At 34.6% G+C, this 14,703-nt stretch overlaps 1 protein-coding gene across 16 annotated transcripts in view; it reads left to right on the top strand.

The window, feature by feature from the left end:
• Window positions 1-14,703, top strand: part of RALGAPA1 (Ral GTPase activating protein catalytic subunit alpha 1) — a 113,761-nt gene that overhangs the window by 66,243 nt on the left and 32,815 nt on the right. For all 16 annotated transcript variants that reach the window (XM_052696821.1, XM_052696816.1, XM_052696820.1 and 13 more), the window contains 4 exons: window positions 4,416-5,280; window positions 6,765-6,836; window positions 7,303-7,426; window positions 8,118-8,273. In XM_052696821.1, coding sequence (XP_052552781.1) covers window positions 4,416-5,280; window positions 6,765-6,836; window positions 7,303-7,426; window positions 8,118-8,273 — 1,217 coding nt within the window. The remainder of the gene's footprint in view (window positions 1-4,415; window positions 5,281-6,764; window positions 6,837-7,302; window positions 7,427-8,117; window positions 8,274-14,703) is intronic.

The following is a 14,703-nucleotide window of genomic DNA, read 5'->3' as shown; positions in this document are numbered from 1 at the left end:
CAAATGGCTGTGGTTCTTATTAGTAAAAAGTAATCATCTGCTGGGTCAGAATGAAAGAGGCTTCGAAAGATTCATTCTGTCCTAATTACAGTCTCACCTATACATATTATGTAAAGCTAATATTTAAAGCATTTGCCAAAATTAACTTCCACCGCATGTTCTATTACAGTGTGGAGAATTGTAGTAGCTTTTTATGCCTGGCATCTTTTGTATTCTGTAATAATCTGTAATTATGGGTTTGCAGCAAATGCTGTGTGGCTTGTTTAATCTGACAATCTGAAAAGACAACCCTGAATAGATTTCTCTTTAAATGAATGCAGTTGCACAAAGCCTTAGCATCGATATCTTCATTTCACATTTCTGTATGTGATCTGTTCTTTTATGATTTCTTGTTAAATTTCTAAATAAAAGTAATTTCAGGTGTTGCTTTTCTCTATCCAGATAAGTTAAAGAAGCCCACATGTTTTTAAAGTTTCAGAGCTCTGGAATTTTAAGTCAGTTTGTGAAATTTAGTTGGCAGATGACAGTGCTATAATGCAACCCTGGTCTTGCAACCATGGCACTTCTAGCCTACACTGGCGTTTTCTAAACCATCACAAAACATCTGTTCTCTCTGGCATTGAGGGGTGTAAAGTTAGTGTGTAGTGTCCAGTCTGGGACTCATTCAAGAACAAGGGGAGTCAGGTAGCACAAACTAGCAGTGGAGTAGTGTGCCAGTGGGTCAATTTCTTACTTAGTAGAGTACAAGTACTATCATATTTTTTTGAAGATTATGGAAACAGGTAAAACAACAGTTTTAGGGAAATCGAAGATAGGATGGGGATTGCTAGACACTTTCCTTAAGATCACAAGCAAAAATGAAAGCACTGAAAGAGCATTACTTCAAAGACAGGATGGTTTTTATCAGTTGAAGAAATGACTGACATACCCACTTCTGCCTCCCATTGTTCAAGATCAGTCGTGTTACGGTTATGTGTCAGTTTGTTTTATGGACACTTACCTGCACTATGACGCAGGATGAGACAAGTATGTGGGACTTGTGTATATGTATCTATGATACAGCTGTACTGTGGGGACAAGATCTATTCGGAGGTTAGAACAAGCCGCCAATAAATAACAGGACAAAGATTTATTAAATTCTCTGGAAATAGTCAACAGCAGGAGAGAAGACAACTATATTTTTAATTGTTTATATAAAATGAAGAAAACATTTATGAGAGGTAAAATTGAGGGTTCTTTGTGATACTAACATAAGTGTGAAAGGTGGTTACATGAAAATATGTGAACATCTGCTACCTATCTTCCAATATTGATTAATAGCAAAATCAGATCAATGAATTCTAGTTGGAAGGGAATAATATTTTAAAGGAATTTTTTGCAATTTTGGGCAGAAACACTTCGAGTCCTGTGCTTTATAGATCACAAATCTGTTAGGGATAAATGAGATTGGAAAGGCAGTAGTTCCATCGCATAGTTTCAGTGATATCAGTTATTGACTTTGTGTATTTTTTCCCATTTCTCTCATTTCTTCAGACACTTTTTTAACAGTTTTGTTTATACCGAATATTTTTCCTAGTATGTTTCAATTTCTAAGTAAATGATCTTCTCCATCCAATATAAATTTATAGTCTTTTCTTTAAAAATTAGGAAAATTATGTACTTCTGCTTTACTTTTAAAGCTTTGATGCTGATTGCCTTTTTTACTGGAACAAGACAAAAAAGAAAAAAACACCTTTTAAAAAAATAGTTTATGCATGGTACATCCAGATTAGCACAATTTGTGTTTTGTGAAATTTATTCTAAACAGAGGTTCTTCCTATGTCCGTAGCTTAAAAATAGAACAGATAAAGATTTTCATAATCTAGTATAAAATTTAGGTATCTAAGCTATGTTGAATTCTCTAAGGCTCCTTGTAAAAGTAATGGAGAAAAAGGAAAATTTCCAGAGAATGATTTCTCATTTCTGGAGTCTCATTTCTCCAATTTGTGTTTATTACTGAGATGAATCACTATGTACAAGTGCATCATTCTTTTAGGTAGCTGAAAGGATAAACAGAGTTAAACTTGCCTTCAGTCATTACTTTTTCCTTCTACTATGTAACTGCAGTTGTTTAGAAGCTGTTCGGCCAAAGTTGAAGTAAAGAGTTAACAACACATCCTAAGGAAATTCAGGAATCATCCATTCCTGGCACTGATACAAATTAGTGGTGATAGACCTTCATTCTTCTCACAAAAGAGGTAATTTCAGGAACTGAGAAAAATAGCCAATATAACATGCTTCTAGCAAATTACCAAGTGATCATGTACACATACAAATTGCATTGCCCAAGTGAGAGACTGTACCATTGTGAAGAGAGCAGAGATGTGTTCAGTCAGTAATACATATTGGCAAAGAAGCCAGTAATGTGTAATGGTGCGATTTAGTTTGTAGAATTTGTGGTAAAGTTCTGATGGTTATAATATTGCGTATTTTGATATGCCCTGCAGAAACACAGTATGTGGTTTGGATATGCATTTTAAGAATCCTAGTAGAATGTCCAGTTGTTCCTGTTTGAGGAGGTGTGCTTCTATGATCAAAATGCTAAAATGTGTCCTTTGTGTTACAAATTTGATTTGAAACTGAGAAGTACTGTACTGATTTTTAGAAGAGGCTTTTATAGATTTATATTCCTTTTTTTTTTTAATTTAAATTCAAGAGTAAAATTTTTATAGAATCACTGTGGTAGTATCGTTCTTTGTATCATTATATCACCTTTCCTTTCTGTATGACGTGAAGGTCATAAGGGAGTATCTTTAGTAATACGGACACAAAGCAATCATTATATGGTTTGAGATTTTTAGGATTTGCCAGAAAGCAGTAATAGTGATATCTTACAAACTATGGAATCCCTCATTTCTTTGGTTGTTTCATTAGGAATACACTGAATGCAATTAACCTACTCAGTGTGAGACTTCACCTAGATGGGAAGCTCGCATCTGCTCCTAGGAACCTGAGAAAGTACTTTCTTACATATCTGTACATTACCGAGCTGTACACATTTGGCATAAATCTGCTGACTAAGATGAGCCTGCATCTTCATCTCCAGGTGCTGGCTAGTACTGCGTTAGTAAATTATTCTCCAAGCATCTAACTTAATTTCTCTTTGTCTTGTATACATTCGCTTACAATTCCTTCTTATGTTTCAGCAGATGGCACTATAACTTAATTTCCTTGTATGCTATCAGTATCTGAGCATTTAATTCAGCTTCACTGAATATTTTTGTTTATTAATTTTTAAACCACAAGAAGGCTGTGGATAGTCTAAAAAAATAAATAAATAAATAAATAAATCCACACATATTACCAAATTTGTTTTTATCAGTTTCCAAGACCTTAACTCATCAAAATATTTGAGTTTTTCTGAGTTTTGGAACAGAGTATAAATTAAGTTGATTTTACCAGTTATTAACAGGCTGAGATGTTTCGCTTTTTGCAGTTCAAATCTAGTGCTCCCTAAAAGGTATGGAAGAGCCAGGAATCCAAGTGTTCCTTACGTACTTTACCCAAACCTTGGGAGAAATATAAAAGGAAACTTGTTTACTTCTGCAGATACTAAATACATCCAGTACTTCAGAAACTGTCATGGCAATCATTATGCATTACAAAAATTTAAATAGTATTGTATACAAGTGGAAGGTATCCAAGAGATAATATAAGTGGCAAAGCCTTAGAGGTATACCAGTAAATTTCACAGGATAAATATAAGATGGGCACTTTTAACTTCTCTTTCCAACTGGAAAAACTTGGAGAGAAACTTTTAAAAATTCAATTAGGGTGTGAGTTGTATCTTTTTTTTTTTTTCTTTAAACATTGCTAATGTTATTATGTTCAGTATAGGTAGTCTTTGCTGTGGTACTTTAAAATTATCTAGTGTTATTGTCAACCTAATCTGCACCTATATGCTCTCCAGAGAAATTAAGATGAATTAGAGATTTTGTCCATCTATGTTCCTTTGCTTTGTATGGGGTTAATGGTGTGTAGAAATCATTAAAATAAATAAATAAATAAATTGCAATTTGAAATTATCTTCCTACAACATAATTATGATCTCTACTTCATTAGTAATTTAAAATTTATTTTCACTAGACTAAAGAATGCTACTGTTTATTTTAGGACCATGCTGATTACCAACATATGATAAGGAAGTATGGCAGGCTGTAAAATAATTAAGATGCTTTTTTAATTGTGTTAAGACTTTTCATGCTAGTTATATATCAAATCAATGTTTATCAAAAAACATATTTTCCTAATATTACCATGCTGTTTGCGTTGTTTATCCTTTCTTTTAAACTCCCAAGAAGGAAGAGGTCAAAAAAACAAACCTCAGTGTTGTTTCCTTAACTCTTACTTGAAAACCTATGTTCTTTCTCTCACAGTGAAAACTCACATGCAACAAGGATTAATTTCTGTTGCTGCTCGTACTGTGATCACACATCTAGTCAACCACTTAGGCCACTATCCTATGAGTGGAGGACCTGCTATGCTAACTAGTCAAGTGTGTGAAAATAATGACAATCCATACAGTGAAAGTCCTGAACTTTCTCCGGAACTTTTTGAGAATCCAAACCTTCAATTCTTTGTGTTAAACAATACTTCCTTGGTGTCTTGCATACAAATCCAAGCAGAAGATGACATGCCTGGGGGAGGACTGTCTGCTGGACTTGCATCTGCTAATTCAAATGTCAGAATTATAGTGCGAGATCTGTCTGGCAAATACTCATGGGACTCAGCCATTTTGTATGGACCGTCATCCTTATGTGCATCTTCACAACAAACATCTTTTGCCCTTTCATTATCCCAACAAGAAAAAACTGAAGATCCTCTTTCTTCTTTTGAGCATGTGGAAGATATATCTGCAAGGGATGGAATTACACTCCAAGTAAAAAAGAAGTTCAGAGACACTGTACCAACATGGGATACAATTAGGGATGAAGAAGATGCCCTTGATGAGCTCCTGCAGTATTTAGGTGTTACAAGCCCTGAATGCTTACAGAGAACTGGAGTCTCACTCAACATTCCTGCTCCCCAACCAGTCTGCATCTCAGAGAAGCAGGAGAATGACGTCATCAATGCAATTCTGAAACAGCACACAGAAGAAAGAGAGTTTGTTGAAAAACATTTCAATGATTTAAATATGAGGGCTATGGAGCAGGATGAGCCAACATCGCAAAAGCCCCAGTCAGCATTTTACTACTGCAGACTACTTCTCAGTATACTGGGAATGAATTCTTGGGATAAAAGGTAAAAAGAAAAGATGAAACCGCATTTTTATGGACTCTTTTTTGAAAGAATTGTGCTGCTCATACTGTGTAATAATAGTTGTTCATAGAGTAGGTTCAGCCAAAAATATTCTTGGCCAGCCAACAAAAGCAGAGGGATTTTGGAACTTGCAGCTAAAGGAAAGTGGCAGTTTTCTTGTGTATTTCAGCCTGTCATTTAGGGAGACGTAAAAGAGAAGCCTATTGCCTTTATTGCTACATTCATTCTTAGTGTTGGAGGGAGATTTGAAGGAGTTGTATCTTTTCTAATAATCCTTTCATCAGCTAAGGTGTACTACCATGGATAGACATGGCATATTTTTACTTTCTTTGCTTCCCGTGTATGTTCTTGCAAAAACTGTTCCATTTCTATGCCAGAATGAGTCTTTCAAAGTGTCACATTCTCAGCTATTGTGTTGCTGGATGGTGTCCTGCTGCTTTGCCTGCTAAGAGCATGCTTGCATGCAGCTTCCTTGTTAGCTAACTAGAAAAGTGTCTTCTACTATTTATTTTCACATTGGCAATGTTGAGGTATTGTTTAAACAGGAGACAAGCCACTTTTGGTTATGAACTTAAATGTCTCTGCTTATGTTATCATTATGATTTGTGTTTAGCTGTATTTGGATATATGTGCACATAGATGTAGATATGTAAAATATTAGCATCCTAGAATTTAAGAGTCTGAAACCTTCTTTTGCCATATCTGTCAGATTCTGTATTGCAGACACTGAAATATTCTCTTACTTGGAAGGAAAATGGATATTCTGTAACTTAGTTCACTGAGTTACTACTGGAATCAAATTTTTTTTTACTTCAAACATGTTGGTATTATGACCTTTAACTCCTCAAGGCAGGCTGTTTTTGAACACGACTGCTCTTAAATTCATTCCACTGTGTTTTATAGGGAATATTTAAAGTGCTTTTTTTTATTTTTAGAAGTGCCTTCCTCACTGTAACATTGTTTTGTTTTTTCTTTAAATTGTTACAGCTGGCTGGGTGGCTTCTGAGCTATATTCTGTTCTCTTCAGTAATTCAGAAGAGCAAAAGCTCAGTATTAAACACACCAACTCCCTGAAACAGTGGATTGCAGGAGTGTCTTTTGTCACTAAGCGCAAATGTTTTGGGCTAGTAAAATATGCAGATTGCATAGGTGTCAAAAGACATTCTGCCCATTCTTCTGCAGGAGCAGATTGATTGCTGCTGTATCCAGTAGGTTGAATGAAGAAGACATAAAGAAAGAAAGTTTACTTTCAAGATTATAATGGATACAGAAGATTTCCTGGAGTTAAAAATGGCTTAGATATTTTTTTAAGGTACCTTAATCATTTCATGTAAGAAAGGATAGTTGAAAAGGCAAAAGCATTTGTTGGCTTTTACTTGGACTTGGCAGTGTTCTTGTTCAGTTCTTTTACTGTTCTGACGTTTCATAACTGAACAAGTAATAAAGTTACAAATTTTTCTATTTAGAAGGAGCTTTCATCTCCTGAAGAAAAATGAGAAGTTACTTCGAGAGCTCAGAAATTTGGACTCAAGACAGTGGTAAATTCTTCTAATCACTACCCTACCTTATTTTTTTTTATGTGCTTGTATTTAAATGGCTGTAATTTGTGTTAGATGGGAGAATTGAGCTGATATTAAAAATAATTTTTTAAACTTGTAGAGTGAAAATCTACAAATATCTACAGTCAAATATCATGATATAGAACAAATTTCAAAATAACTTGAATTTACTAACATCTGGATATGTATAACATGGGATAGTTTTAAAACATCAATATGTAATTGTCTACTGTTTTAGTTTAACTGTTTTCCGACACCGTTTGTATTTGAAGGCATGGAATTGTAGGTGAAGTTGTAGCATAGAATTAAAAAGTTGTATAGCTGTACTTTACTTCCACAGGCTTGTTTGAAATTTAAAAACCCATGCTCTCTGTGTAGTGTTTGCGTATTTTGGTTTCATATTAGCAAAGGCACTGTTATGTGGTGACCACTCCATTTTTTACAGCCGAGAGACCCACAAGATTGCAGTGTTTTATGTTGCTGAGGGACAAGAAGATAAACACTCCATTCTTACTAATACTGGGGGAAGTCAAGCCTATGAGGATTTTGTAGCTGGCCTTGGTTGGGAGGTATTTATTCAATTTTTTAATTCTAAATTTTTTTACAGAGAAAAAGATATATTCCTACAGTTCTTTGGCTCTTTAAATTACTTACAAGTACTGTTTCTCTAATAGGATGCTGAGAATTCTAAGTTCTTCCAATTTAGAAAAGTTCATGCAGGCAGGGATTATTCATTAATATGCAATTCTGTACTTCATGGACTAATGGGGAGGTATTTTGATTGCCCTGTGGGCCTGTAAGGTATGAAGTTCACTGAAGTTTTAGTTTTGTTCAAATTTGTGAATCCTAAAAATATGAGAATGCATCTTTACTCATGTTCTCTTCTAGCTCCCTTCCACTGCAGATATGTATGTTCACAAACACTCCACTCTCTTAACATATCTGTTGTTATATATGCTGTCATGTACTCCATCATCTCTACAGCACTTCAACTCTTCAGTCAGTATTCTGATATTGCTAAGAAGATTTCCCTTTTTCGTGTCCTTTGTTTCTGACTGCAAACGATTAACTTCCTAAGAAACAGCTCTGTCTCACTGAAATACAGGAATCACTCCTGCTTCTGGCTGGCTATGAAAAGCAGCCATCAATTTTTAAAATTCAGTTGAAAGTGGATTTAAAACAAAAAAGTTGTATATAAAGTTTGTATTTATCACCCAATCTTTTTTTTTCCCCCTAATGTCTCCTGGACTTTATTTTTAGGTAAATCTCACAAACCATTGTGGTTTTATGGGAGGACTGCAAAAAAACAAAAGCACTGGATTGACTACTCCATATTTTGCTACCTCAACAGTAGAAGTAATGTTCCATGTGTCAACAAGAATGCCTTCTGATTCAGATGACTCTCTAACAAAAAAGGTACGTGTTTCTGATTAAAAGATTTCCTTGCAGTAATAAAACTAGGGAAGCAAAGATCATTCTAAATGAAAATTCAGTAGTTTTGTCTTAAGAAATAAATCATAAAACATGATACATTTACTTGCTGATAGTGGGTATTTTACAGAAGGAGATTAAGCCATGTAAACTATCTGTCAAAATGGTGAATTTTGAGATTATTGCAAATACTGGTGCGATCATATGAATACTGGTGAAAAATGAAGGAAGGTAAGTGTTTGTGTTAATGAAAAGAGTGCATAAAATTGGTTTTTTTTATATATTTGAGTCTTTGAATGCCAATTGATAAATATACGGTGAGTACTTTCAAAAATGACTTTTTATTTATTGAAGGGTCACACGCTGTCTGTTAAACTAATTTTCCCCTTAAAAAGTTTAAAATATTAATTTGACCATGCTTGTCATATATGTGGTGTTTTGTTTTGGAGCAGACACAAACGTTCAAGAGTGATAGAATCTCTTGTTGCCATGCTAAGAAAATAATGATATTCTGTATTGGTATTTTTTCTTTAGAATTTAATAAATTCCATATTAGTGTGAATAAGTTACCTCCTCGAACACATGTCCTGTTATAAATGAACAATTGGCTATCATTAGATTGTCCCCTGTCCTACATACATACATCTTCAGATGTGCTAATCCATTCAGTAGACACGTTAATGAGCACAGGTTGAAGTGTAATATTGAAGGAACTGAAGCTGGTTGACCTCAGCGTGGAGTTTAATACTTGTAATTAAATTAGACAACAGACAGTCAGTAAAGAGAGTAATAGCCATGCCTCTGGCAAACTTCAGTTATTAATGACTTTTTGTTCCTTGTGTTCAACTTGAAGAAAAAAATATAATTGTTGTTCTTGTTATTATAGACTAACTTCTCACTGCTTCATTTTAGGCAGTTGGTTTTTGTTTGTTTGTTTTTTAATTAAAGATATTTCTTTTTGTGTGCCTGTAGTGCTGGGTCCTTCCTGTTCTTTATTTCATTAAGTGTAGCCAGAGTAATAGATTGTTAGTGATTTATAAGAGTGGTTTAATAGATAATATGACTAACTTTAAAATAAGGTTGCTGCTTTTGTTCTAATTTAAAGCAGTATATATTGCTACAACGTATGCTGTTATGTTAACTGGCTTCTGTATGTTTTAAAAGAAATTTGATTTTGTGCAACACAGCTTATAATTACGTTTACAAATGTTGCATGTAACGTTTGAATTAGAGGATTACAAAGTGTTGGAAAGGAGAAAGATTGATCACAATGAAAATTAATTTTTCTCAAATAATTTTCAAATACTGTAGGCTTCAGCAGAACACACAGGAAAGATCTCATGTCTGTTTCCAGGAGCGCTCTGAATCTGCATATAGCTGTTCTACCACAAAAGGTTCAGTGCTTGTCCAGGCCTTCTGTGATTTAACTTGTGAAAGTGATGTCAACTGGACTTTTTAACAGCTCCAATTTGCCCCAGGCCCATTTCTATTCTCTTTCACAATCTCTCTTTTTAGTAATTAGGAATATTTGAGGTCTGTATGGATATGTCAGTGGAGTATATATCGGAAGGTTGGAATTGTATTTGTAGTGTACTGCTGATGGGCTGTTACTAAGCTCCTTTATTCTCTGTGGCTTTCTTTCCTGTTCCTCCTCTACATTTGTTCTCTGTTTATTTAAACAGTTTCCCAATGAGTGAAGGCTTGTGAGCCTGTCTTTACATCTCTCCTCCCTTCTCTAATATCTCCATTTCAATCTATCTCAATCAAATTTAACAGAGACAGGTTGGAAAGTATTAATTTCATGTATGTTCAGTGAAAATAGCCTAAGTAAAGGAGTAAGAGAGACTGTTAGTGCCGAGTCCTTCTTGTAAGGTAAAGACTGTATGGAAAGAAGCATTAGACATCAAAAAGATGTAATAAATCTTATCCCAAATTAGAGAAAATCATCTAATTCGAATCTTGGGAAGAATCATCAAGTTGGATCAGGAGTCATGAGTAGGGAAGCAAGCTTAGTGCTTAAGTCTTTTAGTGGTTCTGAAACTACTTGTGCTGCTTACACTGTGGATGGGTCAGAAAAAAATATATTTTATGTCCTCTGCAAGATCACACTCAGTAGAATGGACTTCATTTTGTAATTGTGCTGAGCACAGTACTGTTCGTGACCTCAAAAAAAACTTGAGTTTTGAGTTTCTCTGCAAGTCTTTCATGTACTTTCTTTATCTATTTCATTCAAAGAGAAAAACAAGCAAACTTCCAGTACTTGGCTTAGAACTGCTGCTGTTTTTATACTGTAAATGTGCCTAGAGGTGCATGATAGGTCCATTTTATAAATGGAGGTCAAATTAAATTAAAACAAAACTTCTTCCTGCCTGTCCAGCTACTACAAAATCAAGATTCTGCTGTTTCAGAGGCCAACCCAATGTTAAACTTATTTTCCATCCATCTTACAGAGTAGTAAATAAAACTTTTAAATGTCTTGAGTACCTCTGAAGCATTCGTTACTGAAGACATGAACGAGAACAAGAAATGGCATGAATTTGGGAAGCACAAATGAAAATGTGAATATATAAAGGAACTTAACATTGAAATGCGTATCTAAAGCATGCACTAAATTTAAAAATACTGAATTAAAGATTTAATACCAATAATATAACCCAATTTTGTTCTTTTAGAATTAAGAGTTAGATTAAAAAGCATTTAAATTGAACAGCCTTTCAAGGACAAGCTTACAAAGAAAATGTCAGAGTTTAATGAAGCTGCGAAGACTCAGTTTATGGAGTGAAAAAGCTCATATTTCTGCCTCTACCTTATCACTGTTTGGCTCCTCCTTCATTAGCCAGATGGAGGAGTGGAGGCATTGTAGGTGAAATTATGCACAAGATGCATAAATAAGCAATAGTAATGTTATTAAAAATTGGAGTACTAATTCATATTGGGCCTTGGCTCTATTACATGATTCTAGTTTATCTTTGATGTTGTCCTAAAAGAATTATAACTCTCAGCATTTGTAGCTAGTTTTTCATTCTGCATCAAGATGTATCAGGGAGTTGAGTGTTTATAGATGTAAATTATTAGTACAATATTTTTTGAGTTACAAGTAAGTACACATGCCATTTGAAAAAAACTAAAAACACAACAACAAAAACCACAGTACCGTAGTTCTGAAAGTTTTGTGAAAAATTAAATCAGAGGCTAATATATACTATAAAGAAGTGCTTCCTACATTCAGTGGGCAGAACTAGCTTCATTATGCCAGTACTTCAGATGTTTCTGCTTCTTCTGTTCTTTTCATAATGAACACTTGAATTTTTGAAGAAGCAGCAAATTTGGGGATGTTGCTGTATCAGAAGGAAATATAATAGCCTTTTTTCTCCCTCCGTTAGGTAAGTGAATATTAGAAATTACAGTAATTTTGGCAAGAGTTCAAGGGTTAATGCAACAGATAAATAAAAGGAATTTTTTGTAAATTGAGCCCTGCATTATTTCACTTGTCTTGCCTTTCCAAACCTAACTCATTTAATTTTAAAAAGTAAATACTTAAATTCTTCCTGACAGTGTGCTTTGCTTTTACTATCGTTTATTACTTCAATTATACTTGGTATCACTTAGAACAATCTGCCATTTGGAAATTTCAGTATAGCCTGCAGCTTAGTATTAAGTCTGGCTGCTATTGTAACATGTACAGCATATGACACTAATGTATCAAAATTAGATTTGATCATCCCTCCTGGTTATATTTATTTCACGTTTCTTTTGTATTCAGTTAACATAAATGTATTAAGAGAGCTGACACATGATGATGGCTATAGAGTAAGAATATTTTAAAGTATTTTGAGTTAAATTTGAAATTTCAGGTAACCTTGGAGTTGGTCATTTTTATATATTTATTTTAATGGAGTAGAGTTTCAAAGCAAGCTTAAAAAAAAAATCTGCTCATCTCTGACATTTCCTCAGGCTGTCTTCCCGTCAGCTTAGGTTTAAAATTGGTAAAACAGAGCTCTTAATCTATTTCTCATTGCCACCTTTGTGGATCACCATGGATAACATGACCATTGTGCCTGTCACTTACTCCCATAGCCGGAAATCATCTTTAATTTGATCCACTTTTCTGAATTCTTACATTCATTTGGTGCTTATTGCTCTGTTCCTTTTTTTCATGTAACGTTTCTTGCAATATAGCCTTTCCTTCTTCACACACACAGCTAAAAGCTATATCCTAAACTGCAATATTGCTTGCTCAACTTTCCATTCTCTGGGCTTGATGCATCCTTTAAGAATGCTACTGTAAAAGATATTTGCCTTTTTACCATTTATTTGCGTGTTCCTATTTCTGATTTGTGTACTGCCTTATACTTCAACAATAAACTATCTAGAGTTAAATGTGAAGTTATACAATATTTAGTATTTTGGAATATTGGTATATAACTACAGTTCCAGGTGTTTCAGATACAGTGTATTACCAGTTACTTGAAGTGTAACACAGTTTTAGCAAATTTTACTATTTGTATTACTGCTGTTCTTCAAATCTCCAGTAAATATTTGCACTCGACTGCTCTAAAGTTAGGAAAACAAGGTCAGGAAATTATTTTGAAGATACAATGGCTAACACAACTGCTGGTGGAGAGTTTTGAATAACCACTGACAACGATTTCAGTCTTATTACCTGTGTATTCTGTACATACCACATCCAATTCTGCTAGATAACATGGAACCACACTTTCTTCTTGACTATGTTGCTGTCTCTCCTGCGGATTCAATGCACAGAAATGGTTATAACTCAGAGCCTTTGTGCCACTTGTATACAGAGCGCTGATTTCTGTGATGCTTCCAATTCAGACTTGAGGAATTCAGATTGAAATTGAAAGAGGTCAGACTGACCCTTCTGTGGTGTAATAAATACAGTGTATGGTGAATTCTCCTAATGTTTATTGTTCTTGCAAGAGAGCTTGGTGGTGGGGTAGCGCTCAGTTTCAGGATCATTGCAGAGGGAACTGAAAAAAGAAGAAAAATTGAAATTCTTCTTTCTAAAAAGTTCATGCAAAAGCTAACAGACCATCAAAAGCTTTTTGAGACAATTCTAGGTGTTGGATCTCTTCCATGAACCAAGTGTGTTCATCAGTCAAGTTATAACCATTCCAACTTTCTCATTAGCATTGCTTACTGACCATGATGAGGTCATGTGAAAGAAGCAGTAAAGAGCTCTTTTTTAAGATCAGAACTCTTTGATCTGCTCTTGTAAAGTGAATATAATTACTTATCCAAGATTTAATTCTTCTCCAAGCATAAAGATAAAATAAGCAACACCCAATCTTTTACAGTTGCATACTCTCTTGTTGCTCTTCTTCCTCCTACGATGAGCTCAAAACATTGATCATAGTTTTGATTTTAAGTACATTTTGTTATAAACTAGCACACACAGTTAATACCATCATTTGCCTACTTGCACCATCTAAGTTTGACACAATGCATTGTGTGTCACATTCTGCACTTAAAATAAGTCTTTGTCAAATCATTTTTGGGAGTACTCATGAGATGAAGGACAGCTGACAAAACTTGGCACTCAGTGGAATCATCCAATTCATTGTTCTTTTCTCCTGAATAAGTTAGTGTTTTTAGCCTGGAGTGTATTCTCACACTTCTATGGGAGTAATAAAGCAAATTTCCAAAATGGAAAGAAAAATCACTGATCGCTTCAGTACACTTGGCGTCCTAAATTATGTGCTCTTTATCAGTAGTCTTTGTGAAATAACTGCACAATAGACTTTTATCATGCTTTATCATTCTCCAGAATCTGTACCATTCTGATTTGCAAGTATTCATCAGTAGTGATGCTCCATCTCAGTAGCTATCCCAGAAATGAAAGAATTGTTGTCATATCTGATTAGCTCTAAATTCTAGTTACAAATACGCAGGGGCAACCTTTGATAAATGAAACTCAGGGACAGCCAGAAACTCTACTATCTAAACTCAATATGTTTAGGGTTTTAAAGCTGTTTATTTGGCATGTAGTTTGTCTCTTTCCATTATTTGAAATGTAACAGTGCAAGTTTATTGTCTCTGAGTCCGAAGATGATAAGTAAAGTAATCTTCTAATTAATAGTTCAATATTGATGAAATTAAGAATGGTACTGAGCAGTGATGAGTGTGTCAGTGATGGGTGTTCTACACATTAATGGTGTACCAGGTGACTGAGCATACCCCAATCTAGGATCACACTGTTGTTTCATATTTCACAGGATTTTCTATCTGAGCCTCTTAATTTCTCTTTGATAAGTCTGTTTCATCCTTCCTAACTTTTCACCTGCTTCTGAGTGTGAGCCTGGCAGTTCTACATGCCCTTATGTCATTGTCATATTTTGATGCACTGTTTGACTGTCACTTCACTTTGGAACTTCGAAGATATTTAGGCCCTCCT

Source organism: Tympanuchus pallidicinctus, unplaced genomic scaffold (genome assembly GCF_026119805.1).
Source record: "Tympanuchus pallidicinctus isolate F22 unplaced genomic scaffold, pur_lepc_1.0 scaffold3, whole genome shotgun sequence".
Lineage (NCBI taxonomy): Eukaryota > Metazoa > Chordata > Aves > Galliformes > Phasianidae > Tympanuchus > Tympanuchus pallidicinctus.
This window is presented reverse-complemented; position numbering and strand designations above follow the sequence as displayed.